The sequence below is a fragment of the Pisolithus orientalis genome (genome assembly GCF_024613125.1).
Source record: "Pisolithus orientalis strain OTSU chromosome Unknown F5J12scaffold_53, whole genome shotgun sequence".
Taxonomy (NCBI): domain Eukaryota; kingdom Fungi; phylum Basidiomycota; class Agaricomycetes; order Boletales; family Pisolithaceae; genus Pisolithus; species Pisolithus orientalis.
Window position 1 is genome coordinate 44814 of NW_026260834.1, and position 18902 is coordinate 63715.

Consider the following 18902-nt stretch of genomic DNA (forward strand, 5'->3'; position numbering starts at 1 on the left):
CGTGTCACGTGATCCTTGTGCGCTTTACCCTTCCAACAGGAGTTCAATAATATTTCCTAGTTGTGAGTGGAATACGCTAAACACGCACGCCTTGCTAACCACCATCTACAGTCGAAGACAAGAATCAAGCACCAAGGCCCGACGGTTTGTTGGTATTGAGGATACGAGCACGGAGCGATAGCCCCACGAGACTTGGAAACAATGAGGGCAACGATGTGGGACGATTCATCTATCTCTTCACAGGTGTCTATTTATCTCATATACGTATATGCATACCGAGAATTTCATCATGGGCGGATGTGACTTCACCAGCCGCTGTCTCACCCTTCTTACGGTGCGCCGCGCGCTTCCCCGGCGGTCCGTTCGGGTGAATACAAATTGTTGAGCTGCGCATTCAGTGTTGGCACTGTTCTTCCGCTCCGGGAGCTTGCCAGGGCAGCGGCCCTACTAGGACGCGGGACCGACAATGTATGTAGACGTTGTTACGTCGCAACATAACAGAAAATACAGTTGCCGCGCGCACGTTTCGTCGTGATTCGTGAACCTGAAAATGTAAACGAAGGAGGAATGTCTTCGACCGACAGCACCCACATAGTACTCAGTTGGCACTAGGGGGCGGCCCGATAAACCACTGGTAAACACAAAAAAGCAAGGCATATAAGACTGGCTCACCCGACAGGGAAGGTAACAGCAATACTCCCCGGCTTGGGGAAAACGTTATTCACGATACCAAAGGAATCATGGAACACCTTGTTTACCAGTCCTATGGAGAAAGTCGGAACGTCCGCTGAGCTAGACGTCCACGCTTACAGTATCCAAGGCATTGAGTGTGCGGCAGAGTGAGAGCATTAATGTACCGAAACCGGGTCGACAACAGGTCAGCCCATCAACAATGGATAAATTAGCCACAGAAGTTGAGGAACACGGCAGACAAGAAAGACGATAAGGAGGGTTTTTTTTTTTTGAAGCTGCAAGATGCAGGTGTTCTCTGCTGAGTTTACATTTAAAAGGAAGCAGAAATGCGCACATTCCGATGTGACGTCGGTCGTCCTGCCTAATATACTAACGGAGTACAATGTGTTAGATGGTGACCCATAAAATACGCACTTCACTGTGTGCATGCTCGCGTCTCAAGTTCCACCCAGATCAAAGCAGCAATGGTTATACGCATCACCGTAGCAGACCGGCGTTGTGTTGTGGTATATTGTATGTGTTTCCTGCTACCGAAACAACCTCGATGTGGAGTGATGACACTGAAAGGGTCGATCCCTCCGAAACATCATATGAAATAGAATGACATACATATGTAGTATCGGAAGGCGAGATGGCACCACCAGGACAACTCGATCCGTCACTTCTGGCAGCCAGGGTTGTTCAACTTGTTTTTAAGATTAGCTTTCTATTCTGACATCGACCGGAACCAGAGGCGAGGAATCAGAAGCGTTCCATTGAGTCACTTTGGGGCACCGCTGCCATGCTGTTATTTTGCGACATTAGTCGCGTGTACCGCCGCATGGTGCCCATGCTTGAACACTAACGAACTCTGTTAGCAATTAAGAAGCAAATATGACATACCTACAGCCTTAGCGGGCATCACGGTGGATAATGTCATGTTGCTTCCCGTAGCAATATTTGGAGGGTTTCTGACACAGGGCATGAGCTTCAAAAAAACCTAGTAGCCGATACCTGTCCGACGTACATGATACCAAACACGCCTGAATTCGAGTAGTGACCTGGCATACCACAGTAGCAACAGTGCAGTTGGTATCATTGGCAATCTGTTGAATTAGACATGAACTTCCACTCCTCACACAAACCTAAAAGCCTATTTTTATTGTTCTCCCAACGCAAACGGCGCATACATGGCTTTATTGCGAATCTAATCAGCTTCCTATCAGATATCTGGCTGATATGGGCAGAGGCATGGCGTCACTACCAACAGCGACACACTGTGGGAAGTAAACACACTGAATATCAGTGCCAGTGGTACTGATTTGAGCAAAATCAGTACCACTGGCACTGATCTAGTGAGCACTTCTTTTCAGTGTTGTCTTCGCGGGACTGATTTTCAGTGTGCATTTTTTGGAGCACTAAATTTCAGTTGCTGGCACTGATTCCCAGTACCACATATTTTGAAACACTGAAAACCAGTGCCCCGAGTTTGTTGGCACTGATTTTCAGTACCACATTTTTTTAGGCACTGACTTTCAGTACTCGAAGTTTACCAGCACTGATATTTAGTACATGACATTGTCACCTTGTTTACTCACACCAAGTTGTCAAACCAATAAAGTGAGATTGCATGCAGATGCGGTATTACATTACTTTGGAAGTATCAAGTGTATAAATGACAGACAAATGCACGAAATCACAGTGGCACTGCAGCGCAAACGGTGTATTTGAGCCACCCAGATGTAGGGTTGCCATGGAGCACGTCGTATTCAACCAGTAGAGGCTGAGTATGCACTTCAAAGGCGCACTTGTGGCATGTGGACACTTGAGTCTTCGGGTGATAACCACTCAGTGGATGAGGGTCCAGCTTTGATCATGCCCATGGATGGATGGCACCACATTTCAGGCACCCCATGGATAGAGATGTGCCCCATGGGCGCTGATGGCTGTGGTACCATGAGTACCTGTATATGGCAAGGAGAGGGGCAGCAGTGAGTGGGGCAGGGCTAAGTAACCATGGCGCCCTTGGCAATCCTAGGCCTGAAAGATGAAAGAGCATCACATCAGTGTGCATCTGAAGTTCAAGTGAGACATTGAGTAGGTCATGGATAACGTTCTCCAGAGCATGTCCTTCAATCAAGACTTTGACACTGTATGACATGATGAAAATTTTGACAACCGCGTTGAGGAAATCCTTGGCAGTGAATGCAACCATATACTCTGGCCAGAGTCTTGGCAACAGTTAGTAAGGTTCTTTATAGATCAATCATTAATAACTGACTGTGCGATAGATTGCTTCAACGCTGCTAATGATTGTTCAAAGGAAACCACAGGGCCACAAGTCAACATAAACAGTGTAGAACTGTAGACCATGTTTTGCAGGGGAGAAGCAAACAGGCATGTCATGAACTGAAACGGATGAGAGAGAGTAACCTCCTCATGTCAGTCATGTACCTCGCCAACCTCCATTGCAACATCCTCACCACTCTCACCCTTCCCTGCAAACAGGTCACTGCAGGTGACTTCGCTATGAACAGTAACAAATATGATCTCGCACTTGAAGGCATTGTCACACACCAAAGGTGTTTGGTGAGGTGGACATGGATGTAGCTGATGAATGGAGGTGAAGACCATAGCCCTCATGCAAAGAAGGACAGCCAGCAATGTCAGCAGTCATCCCTCGCACAAGAACAGGTTGTCAGTGCCAAAGAAAAAGGAGGAGGCAAGTTAAGCACCAATAAAATTCTTAAGCACCTGTGTACGGCATTCTGGTTTTTGACGTATCTCCACCAATTCTGCAGACACCGAAACCATTCCCACACTCGCTTGTAGTGCTCAGCCACACGATCCTACCTTCCAGGATTGGAAAGGATTTGCGCACTCCACACGTTTCTACAGCACTCCCTCCAAAAGACGCTCATTTCACTAATTCTTCTGATATGGCTGCCTCCACATCAGTCATTTCACTTGTCCCCTTTGCTAGGGACCATGGCTACATATATCTACCAGGAGTTCCTACCAGCTTCCGTCCTGAAGCGTCCTGGTACATCCCACCCTCATCTGCCCCCTCTCAGCCCATCCAGCTTGGACAGCGTGTTCTTTTTGTCAGTATGACCTCCAGGAGGACGTTCTTTGGTTGCCTCAGGTCTGTCATTCACTTGGAAAGGTCTTATGTGGTTGTTTCAGTCTCTCCAGTCCAAGAAGCATATGGATCCTTCCTCCCTGCCCCCTGCAACGTCTTCATACCAGTCTCGTCCATCATTCTTCCAAAATTGCGACAGCTACAGTATAATCTACTGTTCTCCACTCTCCCTGATCGCATCCATGATGAGTATGATGCACATCTTGCCTCCTTGTTGCAAGATACAGCAGAAGATGCTCCCCCTTCATCCTCTCTTCCAACAGAGCCTCGTTCATGAAGTTTTTATTTGCTTCACTGAGAGGATGGTTTGGGGGGGAAAGTTGCGATCCCCTATGCTCCTGTCACCCCACAGACCCCCAAAGCTTGACACCTGTTGACATCTGACTCACCCTGTCCACTTTTGGATGTACTATATCAGCATCAGATCAGCACTGCCTCTCTGTCATCCCACTTTGGCCTAGAAGCGATCTCTTCAAGATGTGACATGCACAGCCTCCCCCTAATGTGATTCCAGTGCACTTTCCCAGTTCCTGACACTGCTTGACTCATACTTTGACATTCTGACTGTCTTTGACTCACCTATTGCCAATACTTACCAATCTTTTGACTTTGCTTACTGATTCTTCGCTTTTTGGCTTACTTATCCTTACCAATGCTTACCAATGCTTTCCAAGATGATTACCCATCGCTTACATTCCTTACTCATCAGTTACCAATCACTTACCAAGTGTTTGCACCTTGTTTTCCATAGGCAATGCCCCTGTACTGTATATAAGTCACTGTACTTAGGTAGCAAAAAAAAAAAAGAAGACATCAGAGAGCCCCTCTTGCTCACAATTTATCATCTCTCAGTAAATCATTCATCAGCTTCGATAGTTGAGACTTTATTAAGGGTCTAGCTATCATCTACTTTGCTTATCATCATCTATCATCCATATACTTCACTCCAAGCCCTCCCTGAGCTCAGTACAGCTTAGGACATCGAATTAAGTCACCATCCATCCTTCTGTAGGCTGACAGCAGTCTACTCTATCGCTTTCTATCACAGTCTTGCTCCCTCTTTGTCAGGAGCACCCCCAACCCTCAGCACTCATCTTTGAGTGTTGTAGCTCGCAGAAACCCTCCCAAAAAAACAGGTTCTACCATCTAGGTACTGCATAGGCACACCACCACTTGCTTTTGTTGTCTTTTGTGTTGGTTTTGGTTGGTTTTCACCACTGAACCACACTTTGACTCACAGCGTATGCACCCAACTTTTCACCCAGTTTTTTGATCCTCGTACTCCACCGACTAAACTTTCAATCCGTACCAAAATCGAAGATTATTTTTTGATACAGAAGGGAGTTGCTTGTGTGATATTCCTTGATGGTCATGTTGAGGAGCGATGGCAACGAACCTTGAATTTCCACTCCTGTGCAGACAAGCTCAAGAATAAGGGTGGACTCGGCACACACTTGAGACTTAGATGCCCTTTCACAAATCCCTGAGATGATGACTGGCTTATCCAACATGGGAATTCTCTTCCCGAGTATTGTGTGCATGAATGGCTTGGACTCATGTCAGCTCTATTCAGATTGTGAACGATGAATAACTCACAAAGTACGGATGTAGCTCTTTGTGCTTCGCACCACCCTCTTCGAGTTTGTGGCAACTGGGACACTGGAAGTCTATGTCCTCGGCACAGGCCTTGTCTGTGAGCCACTGTGCTAATCCTAAGCAGGGGTCGCACACGACACGAGGGCAGGAATAGCACTTGAATAAGTATTTAGCTCCATTGTGGCAAAGGTAGCAATACTACTTATTGTGTTAGCAGTGATAGGAGGATGGACCTATAGTACATACCCAGTTACGCCACTCCTCAGCCAGAGGGGACTGTCCCCGAGAGGATGGAATGGATGTCAATGAACTCAGTGTTGAGGCCTTTGAGGTGGACTGCACGGATGCACGTCAGATGGGGGTGGCGCAAGCAGTGCGAATGATTTGCACTCATGGCACAATACCAGACGTGGTTTTCTTCGTGTTCTGCCTTGTTCTGGCCATGGATAGTTCCTTAATGAAATGTTGACACGTGACGTGCTAACTTGCAACAAGAAAATTGTTGTTGATGCATCAGTAAATTCAGCCAAATTACAGCATGCACATTAGACAGTTTTTGAATGCTCGGCAAACACTGGTGAACATTAAGCACTTGAAAACCCAGGTTTTTGAATGCTTAGCTTTACTGATGTGTGAAAACAGGTCCACACAATGTAACCGACCACAGTACATCATGCATGTTCAAATCTCAGCAGCTTCTAATACTAACTCTGCAGGATCGTTGAAACTGCTGGCCGACATCTGTCACCCATTTCACTGAACCTTACTTGTGATACCGTTGGCCGACATCTGTTGCCCATATCATGGAGTAAGTGTTCATGATTTCTCAGCTCGTTGAAACAGTTGGCCTACATCTGTTGCCCATTTCTGTGAGCTGGTGCTCATGCACCCAAACCTCCTTGACCTGCTCATGAAACCATTGGCTGACATCTGTTGCCTGTTTCACTGAGCCTTCGTTGGCTGACATCTGTTGCCTGTTTCACTGAGCCTTCGTTGGCTGACATCTGTTGCCCATATCATGGAGTAAGTGTTCATGATTTCTCAGCTTGTTGAAACAGTTGGCCTACATCTGTTGCCCGTTTCTGTGAGCTGGTGTTCATGCACCCAAACCTCCTCAACCTACTCATGAAACTGTTGGCTGACATCTGTCGCCCATATCATGTAGTAGGTCTTCGTGGTTTTCACACTCAAGGCAACAGACATGGGGACAGTTGGTATATGGTCACAAAATTGACTTGTGATTGTTTTTTTTTTTGACAGGCAGGCCTGCACACTGACCTTTGGTTGTACAGTTGAGACATATGGCAAGGAAAACCTCATTGAACCTCTTCCGGTGTCTCCTGATCAGGTCGCTTCTTTGTGCTACACCTCAGTACATTCCTAATTGCACTCTTGATTGGCTGCTTCATTCATTCTGGATGATAGGGAACAACAAACTTGCCAAAAGGTGGAATACCATTCATGATGCCAGTGGTTCTTAACTTATCTTTTCACAGGAGCAATCATCACCCACATGAATCTCACAAGCATGGCGTATGCTAACACCTTTGGTACCAGCTTTCCCCTGGGCTGCTGTCTCATGTCATACTTGCCACTGGCACACATTTATGAGATTTGTGGGATTCTATTGAAGTCTAATAACATATCTCCATGATTTGAGTGTGCAGCGGATTTGTGAATTGACAGTAATCACTGTGGGTGGATGTATTGGGTACTCCACTGGCGACCCCTTGCGCTTGATGGATGACACCTTGAAACCTCACTTTTTCCCATCAGTACCATGAGTGCTGAATAGGGTATACCAAGCTGCCATGTCCACTGGTAATGTGCTGGGTGTGAAGGGTGCTATTTTCCGAACAGAAGTGCAGACGAAACTAGATCAACTTCACAAGACCAGGGTAACTGCCCACATCATATGGGATGCATTGGTGTTCCACAAGGTTCGTGGCAGGCTTCTTGATGCAGTACTTGATTGGCTCACTCTACTTGGCTTCCAGATTCATGCTGCACTTGGAGGGAATGTTTTGCTGATGGTCACCAGTTCTGCTCCCATTAGCGGCGAAGTGGTTGATTTCTTCAAGATCGCTTTTGGTTGTGGTATTACAGAAGGTGTGACAAACCTACTTCTTTTCCTTCCCTCACTAATTTTTGTCCAGGGTAAGTGAGGTCACAGGGTCGCTCGATTATGTTCCATTAATGACTCTGGGCAGTTATGGCATGACAGAGAATTGTGGAGTTTGCATGTGCACTTCGCAGGGAGACCCAACTGGTGGTGGGGTGATCAGCCTGCCTCAACCAATTCTCGAAGTCAAACTCATTGACCTTCCAGCGATGAATTACCTGTCTAACGATAAGCCGAACCCATGTGGAGAGTTATGTGTCTGCAGCCCAAACTGCTTCATGGGATATTATAAAGGTATGTCTCCTCTTCGCCATTTACTAAGGCGTGTGAAAAGAAATGGTATCCATCAGATGAGAAGACTACCCAGGAGATGCTGAAGGACAGCTGGATACACACCAAGGATGTCGCAGAAGTTGATAGTTCCAGATGCTTCAAGATCATCGATCGAGTGAAGGTGCATTGTCTTTTTTGGCCCACCCCTGGTGTGGGTAAGTAATCCATACACACCAGAACATTATGAAATTGGTGCAAGGCAAGTACCACCGAACATGCCACTTTCACTATCCTTCATCCCAGCCTCCCCTCCCCAAGGACCTGTAACACTGGGCTCAACAATGTTGGCTCTTGGCACCATCTTGGCATCTGTCCACCTGCCCCCCCTCCTAGTCAGCCCCTCCTGCAGCTGCCACCATTGCCCTTATCTTCTACCCCATCACGAAGAGTTCTCAACCCATCTCCAGTTCCGCCATCACCATCAATGGCCACATTGTGGGCTCCATCACCACCAGGACAGCTTTGTGTGACAATGTCGACAACCTGTAGGAGTCACCTTCTCGGGTGGAGACATCATTGACTATTGTGGGTGCAGGTCTGTTGTGACATCCTTCAGGTAGCTTTTTGGATCTGGAGTGTACTGAGTCAGGGCTTGCACCTGGAAAGGGATCACATCTCTCCCCAGTATGTATATATGTATCAATATCCTGTGCATCGTCACACCATGAATTCCCATGTATATGGTATTATATTGAATCAACTACTTCTCTCACAAGATGAAGTCATCATCATCACCATGTTCATCATGTAAATATCCTTCCATCATATTGTCTGCAAAGGTTGTCATTGCTGTCCCAGGTGCCCTGTCAATGATACCCCATCTCCCTCACATCTTGACTAGGCCTACAACAGCTCTTAAGCTCCTGATATCCATAATTATCCTTGCTTTTTGAGACTTGAAGAACACGACCTCTTCTGAGGCTACCTTTCCATCTGTGTCCCATGGTCTAACAAGTGCAACAACAATGGTTTTGCCTCTGAGTTCTCCAAAGAGCAGTGTGGCAGGCAAAACAAGGGCTATTATTTTTTCTAGGTCACCATACCCAGTTTGGGTTAAGACAGAACCTGTGTGGGTCTCAAACACTGTTTCGAACTATGGATATCATATTGATAATAGTATCTAATGACAAAAATTAGTGTTGCAATACAATTGAATCAGAAACATGCATACCTCTCATATTTCTGCACCCAATCTATAATACATCTTTTGATATCATCAAGTTGTCCATGTGGGGTGCGAAACTGTAAAGTAGCCTTCATAATTGCCACTAGCTCACACATGTGCTTGTAGTATTTGTCTTTGGAAAAGTGCCCCTTCAGTAGCTTTGGAGCAAGATGCATGAACCAAAAACACCATGTCTCTGCCATAAAGAGTGAGCGGTCTGTTGCGATATTCACAAGCATGTGGACAAATGTAGATGGTATGTGTTGGAGAGCAGCAGCAGTTTCTTTTCCAATCTCCTCCCAAATTTCGGTCACAATTTCAAAGTCTTCATTACCCATCCCAAGACCCTTGAATTGGCCTGTCCAGAAGTTGACAAGGTTTGGGACAATGTTCTCTAAGAACAAATGAAACCATTCCCATGGGGACGATCGTGCATAATCCAAGGACCTGACACGAGTCAGGCCTGGCAATCCTTTGATGCCAGTCTCCTTTGCGATCATCACCATCTCTTTTTTTGTTTCAGCCACCGCAATCCTCGCCATTACATCTGAGAAGTCATCATGGTGTCATAAAGGGGCTGGTTGATAGAGGGTCCTTGCACTGTGGTTTTGAGATGGCGGGTGAAGAGGGACATAATAGGTCTTGCCTAAGCCACAAACAGCTTTCACCTTGCATGAACAACAAGGGAAGATTGAGTTATGGCCCTTGAGATTTAAGAAGCACTTGATTGCAATGATATCACCAGATTTGACAATGATATACACATGCATCTTGAAAAGGGCTTGCTGGGATGCATCGAAAGTCTGGATGCCATATGCTAGCTTGGCACATTCATTGTCCAGGGGAACGAGAAAAGAATGAAGGTCCTTGGGTTGGTGCGGGCCAGGAATAATTCCAACACACAATAGGTTTTTGCTGTGAGTTCGCACATGCAGAGGCAGGTTGTAGTTCTGCAACAGGAGTGGTGTACTGGACAGGCCCTTGCATCGCTGCCTGAAGAGTAAATAGCTGTCGGTACAAAGGCCCAATGTGATATCTCAGGAATCTGAGAAGTATTGGTGAGGTAACTCTTCTCCATCAACAATAACACAACAATGGAGAAGCCGCTGGTAATGATTCCCATCAAATACATCCACAATCTCTCCTCTCCCAATATCATAATCTGCATGGTATGAGAGCATTTTGATCATCCTCGTGCTTTGGAAATACCCTTGCAGTTGTGGGATAAGTGGGGGATACATGAATTGTCAACGTGGCCTTCCATACTGGTTGAATCGCGCTTCTCAACAGAACAGACAAGACTGAAGATAAATATATTTTTCGGTGTAGGCCACACATGAATTTCCGCAGCAGTCAACCAAGAGGGGTTTGATCCCAGATAGTTTGGCCACACGCTGAAAGATGACATATTGCGAGTTGAGGTTCATTTTGTGTCAGAAAGTGAATCGCATCTGTGAGTAAGCACATCAAGTGATTTGGCCCATCATAAGGAGGTTAAATGTGCAGATATTGTCACGATCTTCATCTGATAGAATATCATTCCCTGATGCATGATCAGTTCGCACATTAGAGCCAGGGCAACCAGGCATGTACAGAGAGTGAACAGATCTCGTTCTCTTTTATTTCTCACATTGTCTTCCAACTCATCCAGCAGCTCATTATCATCTCCCTCGAGCTCTTCAGCCCATACCCATACATCATCTTGAACGTCACTTCCAGGGTCGGCCTCAGACTCGGACACCCCACTCACACCTGTTGTGTCTGATGACTCAGATGGAGATGCCAGGTGGGAATGACCACCTGAGATGATTACTTTAGTATCATTTAATGTTCAGCTTGTTGAGCTGACCTTCAGCCAGATCTAGTTGGGGGCTTTCTTCGCCTGTCAGGCTTTCAGAGTCACACATGCCTGCCAGTTGCCCCATGGATGCAGCCTTCTTATAGTGACACCACTGCTGTGTGCTGCTCAAGCGCACACCACATCCTGGATTGCACCAACAATGTTTCCTCCTTGGAGATTGAATTGGAGGCATGGTCAGTATGTTTGACTTAACTGACTTAGCAACATGTACCAAGCTGTGATCACCTGACCTGAGCACAGCCACTCCAAGGTTGTTGCTTACATCCATTATCCTATGCACTGTATCATCTCTGCCATCAAGCCTCCAGCCTCGATGACGAAGCTGAAGCACAAGAAGCAGTCAAGGATCAATAAATTAGGAGAGTCATTATCAGAACTCCATGGGGATTTGGAAGTGCACAAATGTGAGTTCATTGATACCAACAGGTACCATTTAGATCTCATATCTCTTCCTGCAGGAAAGAACCATGCAAAAGAGGAGAGGAGGTGGAAAAAACAGCAAGATAAACATACTAACCAATGGTTAAGATTGATTAACAAGCCCAAGGGCCAAGCAGGTCGAGGCAGCAGCTACAAGCTAATAGATGCCTTGGGACTCACAGAGAAGAAGGACATGTACAATCACCTTTCAGTACATCTTCCATCCCTACTATTGTATTCTTATTACCTGTATGCTATTCAATAGGATGTTGTACAGAAATTGGTCTACCGCTACCTGGATACAAGTCATTCACTTTCTCACCAAAGTGACAAGCTCCTTGTCGAGAAAGTCATTCAGAGGGTAAGGGAGCACATTCTAAGTGCATATAGCCACTAATAACCCAGATTCACATCATTAGGCCCAAGCAGAATCAGAAATCCTCATGCGGTGTGAGGGAGGCTGGGATGCACATGCTTTAATTGCCCAGGTATTGAAAAACCGGTCAACATCTGAATGAAGGCAAAAACAGAATGCCAAAGCAAGGGTTAGCAGTTACTTTTATCTATATTTTGATCTTGAGTTGATTCCCTGGTATGTTTAGAGGAAGAGAGAAGAGTCTAATGATGAAGATGAGGAGGAAGTGGGTGCAGATGATGCTGGTGCTAACAGGTGCATTAAACGTACTTCAGGTACACAGAAAAAGGTAGGCATGTGTGTTCTACTATCACAAACTCACTCCATGTCATTCAGAGAAAGAGGGACAAGTCCGAGTCTGAGTCTGAGGAAGTGGACACAGACAATGCCAGTGATAACAGGCATGTCAAATGTACTTCAGGTACACATAAAAAGGTAGGCATGCATGTTCTACTATCATGAACTCACTTCATGTCACTTAGAGAAAGAGGTCCGAGTCCGAGTCTGATTCCAAGTCTGAGTCCAAGGAAATGGACACAGGTGATGCTGGTGATAACAGGCACATCAAACGTACTTCAGATACACAGAAAAAGGTAGGCAAATGTGCATTCTACTATCACAAACCAACTACGTGTCGCTTAGAGAAAGAGAGACAACTCCTAGTCCGAGTCCAAGGAAATGTATGCAGACAATGCTGGTGCCAGTAACAGGCACAGCAAACATGCTCCAGGTACACAGAGAAAGGTAGGTGAACAAACATCTACTATCTCGAGCTCACTCTGTGTCATTTAGATGGAGAGGGATGAAGATGATGATGATGATGAAGATGACAACAATGAAGATGAAGATGAGAGGAGTGTCTACCCAAAATGCACAGAAGCCAGACAGAAAATGGTGAGGAAGTAAGCTGTATGTGATTGCAACTGATGCCTGAACATTTTTCAGAGAAAGTCAATTGTTAGCGATGATGACATCCAGCCCAACATGCATGCCAAGGGTGATAAGGGTCACCAATGCCTGGGTGGTACTCAGAAGAATGTGAGCAAGTATATTGAGCTGTAGTCACAAGCTGATGTTCATGATGCACCACACAGTTTAGAGAAAGAGAAACAAGCTGGTGGATGAATCAATCGATGACCAGCAATCATGCATACTACGAGCAGCAAATGGCATGCTGGGAATGGAATGACAGGTATGGTCCGGAAAGTCATTCACTCTGTGCATTCACACTCTTTCAGGAATCTATCAGCAATGGGTCACACACTCCAAGACCACTCACATCAGTACAGGAGCAAGCCAATGAAGCAGAGGTGCCAGCAGCCTCTGAATGTCATGTATGTGTGCCTTCAAAACTTTGCATTCCATTTTTGTGCTCTCATACTCACACAGGATGGGTCACAGAAGAAGAAAAGGGACGAAGTTCACGACATACTTTATGGTGCCCTATGTAGTGACCTTGCTGATTGCAGATGATTACAGTCCCACAACAGTTGTCAAGGCGCACAAGATCATGGTTGCAAGTAGTGATGCAGGTTCCCTCATCCACCCCACAAATGATGATGATACAGAGTTGGAGGAGATATTTCATAGAAACATTGTTGCCTTTCGACTAAAGCAACTGGAGCTCCTGACACATGAAGCAACAAGTGATACCTGGGATGCCACTCAGGCTCTGCTGGAACTCCAAGGGCAAATGCAGAAGGCATCTCCTATTCCATCATCCTGTGTAGGCTGTGCCTTGACTGACACCATTCACCTTAGCCATGACCTTGCCTCAGAGTTAAATTACTTGTGACAGATGATGATTCCAATCAAGCTGCCAACAAGTTACATTCAGAGCAGGCAAAGGTTAATGTTCACTACACACTTTATCCCACTAACATTGTGCCTTACTGACACTACTAACCTTACAGACCACAACAGTCATGCCGAGCAGCAAGTCCCAATCAACAGTGCCACCAGTGGCCACTGCATGTGTACTACCTTCAATGCTTCCAATGTGTTATACTGATATAGATATCACCACTTACACAGGTCCAGCAGCATGCCCCAAATGCAAGCATAGGTCAAACTGCTGGACTTGTCACATCAGTGAGTATAAGGCAATTCAGTTGTCATACCCCCATCACTGTCCTTTCTGCACTCATGACTCATGTGTGGTTGAATGTACAGGAACATGCTAAGGTAAATTGCACCACTTGATCAAAGACTTGGCAAGGCCAACCATGACAGAACATTCATAACTAGGCTGCGCCTTGTCAATCCACTCTCATTTCCTTTTAGCTAACTTATTTGGACACTTTCAAGACCGTTTACACACTTTCATCAGAACTCAACACCACCTCACACCTCTTGGACTTCTACACACCCAGCTATGTGTATTGTTGATTCCCCAGCCACACTGTTTATGCACTTTCATCAGAACTCACTGCCACCTCATGCTGCTTGGACTCCTATGCACCCAGCTATGTGTATTGTTGATTCCCCAGCCATGCTGTTTACACACTTTCATCAGAACTCACTTCTGCCTCGTGCTACTTGGACTTCTATGCACCCAGTAATCTGTATCGTTGATTCCCTAGCAGCACTTAATGTCGATGTGCTGTCTAATCAATGTTAGTTTTGCAAGTGAAACAGTACTTTTGTGACTGATGATAAGTGTGCTCTTGACTGAAAATCAGTGCCATTGTGAGTGAAAATCAGTGCCTTCTTCAATGGAAATTTCCAGAAAATAAGTGCCTAACATGACTGGAAATCAGTACCATTTTGACACTGAAAAAACACGTCAATGACACTGATGCATGGCACTGGTTATTAGTAGCAAAAATGAAATATCAGTGCCACAATTTGGCACTGATTTTCATCGCGTGGAACTGATATGCGGTGCTTTTGGGACTATTATACAGTACATGCGGCACTTGTTTTCAGTGCGTTTACTTCCCTCGGTGGACAACTAGGTGACGGTATGGCAGTTTGCGTTCCACACGAATAAAATAGCGGCACCGACGAAGGTATTCATCAGGAAGCGAAAAAATGGTTTAAACCTGTTTAAACCCGTCACTGACTGGTCGTGACCGCGATTCTGTCATTCCCCGTTTCTCTGATGTTGGCGATAAATGGACCGAGGGAGCTACGATAACGAGACTTCACGAAATATGGTCCCATTCTCAAACAGAATTGGGTTGGGGAGGTCTTTTCATGCTCGTACATTTTCCCAAATACCATACCTTTGCCGCCAAGGAGGACCGAAGCATTTGAACACTTTCATAGTGAGGAGGGGATACGGCAACTGTTTGAGAAATACGTAGTGAAATTACGTTCATAATTATGTGACAAATGGGATGATTTACCCTACAGACCCGTATGTAGTCTTTGTAGACACACTTGCGCGGCTGTCGAGGCGGTTACGCCTTGATAAGAGGTGACTGTGGATCTCTGTTCGCCTCAGCGAAACCCTTCCTTGCTGATCGTCAGCATCGGGATCTACAAAACTGCTGAGAGCGAAATGGTATGGACTTACTTTATGTACATACACGTCAAAGAAGAGAAATGTTTTCGTTATGTAACCGTATGAAGGAGCAGCCACAGGCAACAACTTCCAACGACGATGTCCACGATGTCCACTGCATCCATACTTGCTCGATATACACTGCGTGCGATGGAAAAAATTGCACCATTACGACTGGCAGAGAAGTGGGATAATGTCAGTACCGCTGCTAAGTCACATCATCCACCGAGCAGCCATCCCGTCCTCGGGCTTCTGCCAGCATGATGTGGTCGAAAGTGATCAGCAGACTCTCTGAATAATAACACTGACTTGGATCATAGGTAGGGCTCCTTCTTGGTGCGTACGTGTGTCAGACTTTGCGGAAGACATAACAGGCGGTGGCGAACGAATGCAACGCACGCTTCTGCATGCGATGCCATGATGCGAAGCCGCGATCGTCCCCGTACTGATTCTAATGGTGACCGGTTGATTTAGAGTCCCCCGTTGCGCGTCCTGAAGCGAACAGAGTCCTTCTAACGATCGAGTGCGTCTCTCGGTTGTCAACCTTCTAAGAGCTTCTAACTAACTTATTCACACTTCTGACTTATTACTTGTTCCGTTTCCTTCCTCTGTATACTCGTACATGCCAATCTCGCGCTTGCCGGCTGATTTTTTTTCCAGCTTAACCCCCTCCGTGTTAGAAGAAGCCCTTCATCCATCCACAGCTCTTGTCATCTCCTACCACCCACCCATCTTCAAACCCCTCTCTTCATTCACGCTTGCTACCTCGCTTCAAGCCTCACTTCTAAAGCTGGCAGCGGCGGGCGTGAGCGTGTATAGCCCACATACCGCCCTTGATTCCGTCAGAGGCGGGGTCAACGATTTCTTGGCGAGTGGTCTCGTCGACATAGAAGCATCTACAGTCGGGAAAACAGTCCATGATATTGAGCGGGCGGGCGAGGTGAAATTCTTAAGTGGAACAATTAAAGAGGAAGACGAGGGTGGGCTCGGGAGATTGGTTGTGTTACATCGGGAGACAGCCATTGAAGTTGTAGTTGAAAGGATCAAAGATCACCTTGGACTCAGCTGTGGTGAGTTTCGACGTTATAGACGCGTGTTCTTCTTTTTAATGCAGCAATGATTCCTATACATACATATCCGCAACCCATCCTCGCACTGTCCTACTCCTCTCTCCCATTCAGTCGACCTTGCCCGCCCGCTTGTACCGCGCCAAGTACGCACCATCGCAATATGTGCAGGCTCCGGAGGGTCAGTTCTCGCTGGTGTCAACGCAGATGTGTACTTCACGGGAGAGATGGCACACGTAGGTGTTCAGATTGCTTCTCCACAATTTTTCCCGCCCTGGATGCCTATTCTTCGCTCTTTGCGTACTCTCGTGTCAAAAGTAATGACAAAAAAGTGATTCTCAAGAACTGACACGAAGACGCACTTTATAGCACGAAGTTTTAGCAGCCATCTCAGCAGGGCGATATGTCATTCTATGTGAGTTTTTTTGGTTTGACTGGGATCATATGATGGCTTTTCACACGAATGTACACTGACTTGCCGATCGAATCGAATGGATGTGTGCATGCTGGGACAACTCCCGTCGCTCGTTGGAACTTTCGACCTTCTCATCCACTCATGTGACCTGAAAACAAACCACTTTCTGAACGTACCTTAGGCGGACATACGAACACTGAACGAGGCTATCTCCCCGTCTTGGCATCAAAGCTGCGGGCTGTACTCGCCGAGTATGCGCGGCCCACATCCACCGCGATGTCTCTGGGCGACCATGATGGTGATGGAGGTCCTAATATGCAGCAAAACTCCGAGGTTCAGGGTCTAAGTCTGATGGAAAAGGAGAGGAGAGTTTTAAGCTGCGCTGAGGTGTACGTTAGTCAAACAGATAGGCACCCTCTGGACCGTGTGTAGCCTGGGTAAGGTAAGTTTGGACTGGATTGCTGGCGTGAGTTACCGGAAAGCCGGACGATTATGATAGGTTATTTGGCAGGTCGCCGGGTCATTTGGTGGGAGAGCACAAACTGAGTTAATTGTAATAAACATCTCGTCTCTCGACTCGAAGATCAGCATTATGTGGTGGATTCTGGCTTGGAGAACCAACGAAGCCGGAGCGATGGTCCAAGTAGGTACTAATAAGGAGACGTTAGGGAAGAAGGAAGGGTCAAGTTCAGATTACAATTCAAAGGAGTTAGTGCTCTGTAAGTTGGCGGATGCCGCCGTTGCCATTCTCTTGAACAAACCCGCCAACGTGCTTGTACTAGCACAGGTGCCTCTTAAAAGCTATCCGCGGGGACCATTGGCAAGAGAAGTTTGTTCACCTGGACGGAAATGAGTTACCGTGACATGTATAGGAAGCTGTATTTCAAGCGCCACAACATGCAGGTCCGTGGGTGAGGAGAGTGTCAGGAACCAGACAGATGGACATTCTTGTCCTTGGACCGGATGATGTAACCTTCGTTGACGTCGTTATTTGTCGTAGGCTGTACTGCAGAATTGCGTGAGATCGATGTGCATAGGCTGATGTGGGGGGTTCGTGAAATCTGACCATTATGTTACTGAGGGCTTAGGGAATCAGTTCAAAGTAAGAGGCGAAATGAGTAGATTTTCGCTTGTCCCAACGTCACCTTTGCACTCCGAATTCGAAATCGGACGAGTTACGCGATCAATTTAGGGTTGGGGTGATGATCAGAGCGGCGCAGGCCCTGCACCTGCACTACTGGGATGACCAAAGGAGATACATGAAACGCACCACTGGCGGGACAGCCTATCAGACCGTTGCACAACAGAGGAGACTGCTGTGATTCCTGCAATAGAGCTCAAGTGCTACATAGCACTGACCCATCGGGTGGGGTTTACTAGTGACGTTAGTCATGCGATCGCATAGATAATGACACCTCTTGGGAATTGGATTTAACGTCAAACAAGGTTTCAGTCAAGTGTGCAAAGGCTCGGATCGGAGGGTTACATGAAAGTTTGATGATGGCTGCAAGTTAACGAAGTCAGGGGAGCTGAGTGTGGGAGAGGTGGAACTCATGCGTGTTCACTTGACTTCCATTTCTCAATTCGAAATTCGGCGAGTTACGCACCCACTTCTGCATTTGAACAGTAGACTGAACACAATTAGAATGATGGTCTGAGACGACCCCTCGGGAAACAGGGGCTATGATAGTGGGACAGCTGACCATGTGTGGGACCACAGTGAGACACTCAGTTTCATAACCTTCGTATGCCATACAGCATGATGCCACTTGTTGAGATGGTGTTTGTATGGCCACGCAGACCAACGCGCCCCCGTGTTTCGTGCAGTCACATGGACACCGACACGTTCCGGATTCCATCACACTATCAGTGGTTCCACAATTCGTATCCCTTGAAAAGTTTCGGCCAAGCATGATCATGCGAGATCATTGTCCATGCGGGTGGCCACATGTTACATGTAATACACGTGCAAGAAAGACCAGACGATACGGCATGCGGAGATGACGAGGCTTTAGTGATTTGAAGTTTTCAACGGAGCCGTCGGGTCACTCACTGATCATGGCACTATCACAGCATCATCCTTTTGTTTGGACGTGATAACGGCGCAGGAATGGTAAGGGAGGGTGCTACGTTCAAGTTGAAACAAGCATACGCGGGGGGTTCGGGTCTGATTGAGTTGGACACTC

The 18902-nt window shown here is 46.5% G+C and overlaps 4 protein-coding genes across 4 annotated transcripts; 3 read left to right on the forward strand and 1 right to left on the reverse strand.

Annotated features, from left to right (window-relative positions):
• Positions 1 to 6989: 6989 nt before the first annotated feature.
• F5J12DRAFT_861026 (uncharacterized protein) lies at positions 6990 to 7798 on the forward strand (the record flags this gene model as incomplete). The annotated part of the gene is made up of 5 exons (XM_051746869.1): positions 6990 to 7042; positions 7071 to 7185; positions 7252 to 7350; positions 7408 to 7519; positions 7567 to 7798. Coding segments are annotated over 4 exons (379 nt in total), but the record flags the coding sequence as incomplete, so codon positions are not given.
• An 893-nt stretch (positions 7799 to 8691) lies between these two features.
• F5J12DRAFT_727227 (uncharacterized protein) lies at positions 8692 to 8958 on the reverse strand (the record flags this gene model as incomplete). The annotated part of the gene is made up of 1 exon (XM_051741786.1): positions 8692 to 8958. A coding segment is annotated over one exon (267 nt), but the record flags the coding sequence as incomplete, so codon positions are not given.
• Positions 8959 to 12595: 3637 nt separating this feature from the next.
• Positions 12596 to 14114, forward strand: F5J12DRAFT_786279 (uncharacterized protein; the record flags this gene model as incomplete). The annotated part of the gene is made up of 9 exons (XM_051743401.1): positions 12596 to 12628; positions 12672 to 12764; positions 12821 to 12918; positions 12965 to 13060; positions 13116 to 13450; positions 13525 to 13574; positions 13761 to 13817; positions 13899 to 13910; positions 14010 to 14114. The coding sequence occupies 9 exons, from the start codon at positions 12596 to 12598 to the stop codon at positions 14112 to 14114; spliced, it is 879 nt and encodes a 292-aa protein (XP_051595512.1).
• Positions 14115 to 15315: 1201 nt separating this feature from the next.
• Positions 15316 to 17228, forward strand: F5J12DRAFT_463814 (NGG1p interacting factor 3). Its single transcript, XM_051739560.1, has 7 exons — positions 15316 to 15429; positions 15555 to 15570; positions 15709 to 15757; positions 15895 to 16304; positions 16416 to 16537; positions 16671 to 16716; positions 16898 to 17228. Exons 1-7 carry the CDS (start codon positions 15334 to 15336, stop codon positions 17146 to 17148), a joined length of 990 nt encoding a protein of 329 aa, XP_051595513.1. The 5' UTR covers positions 15316 to 15333; the 3' UTR covers positions 17149 to 17228.
• The last annotated feature ends 1674 nt before the right edge of the window (positions 17229 to 18902 follow it).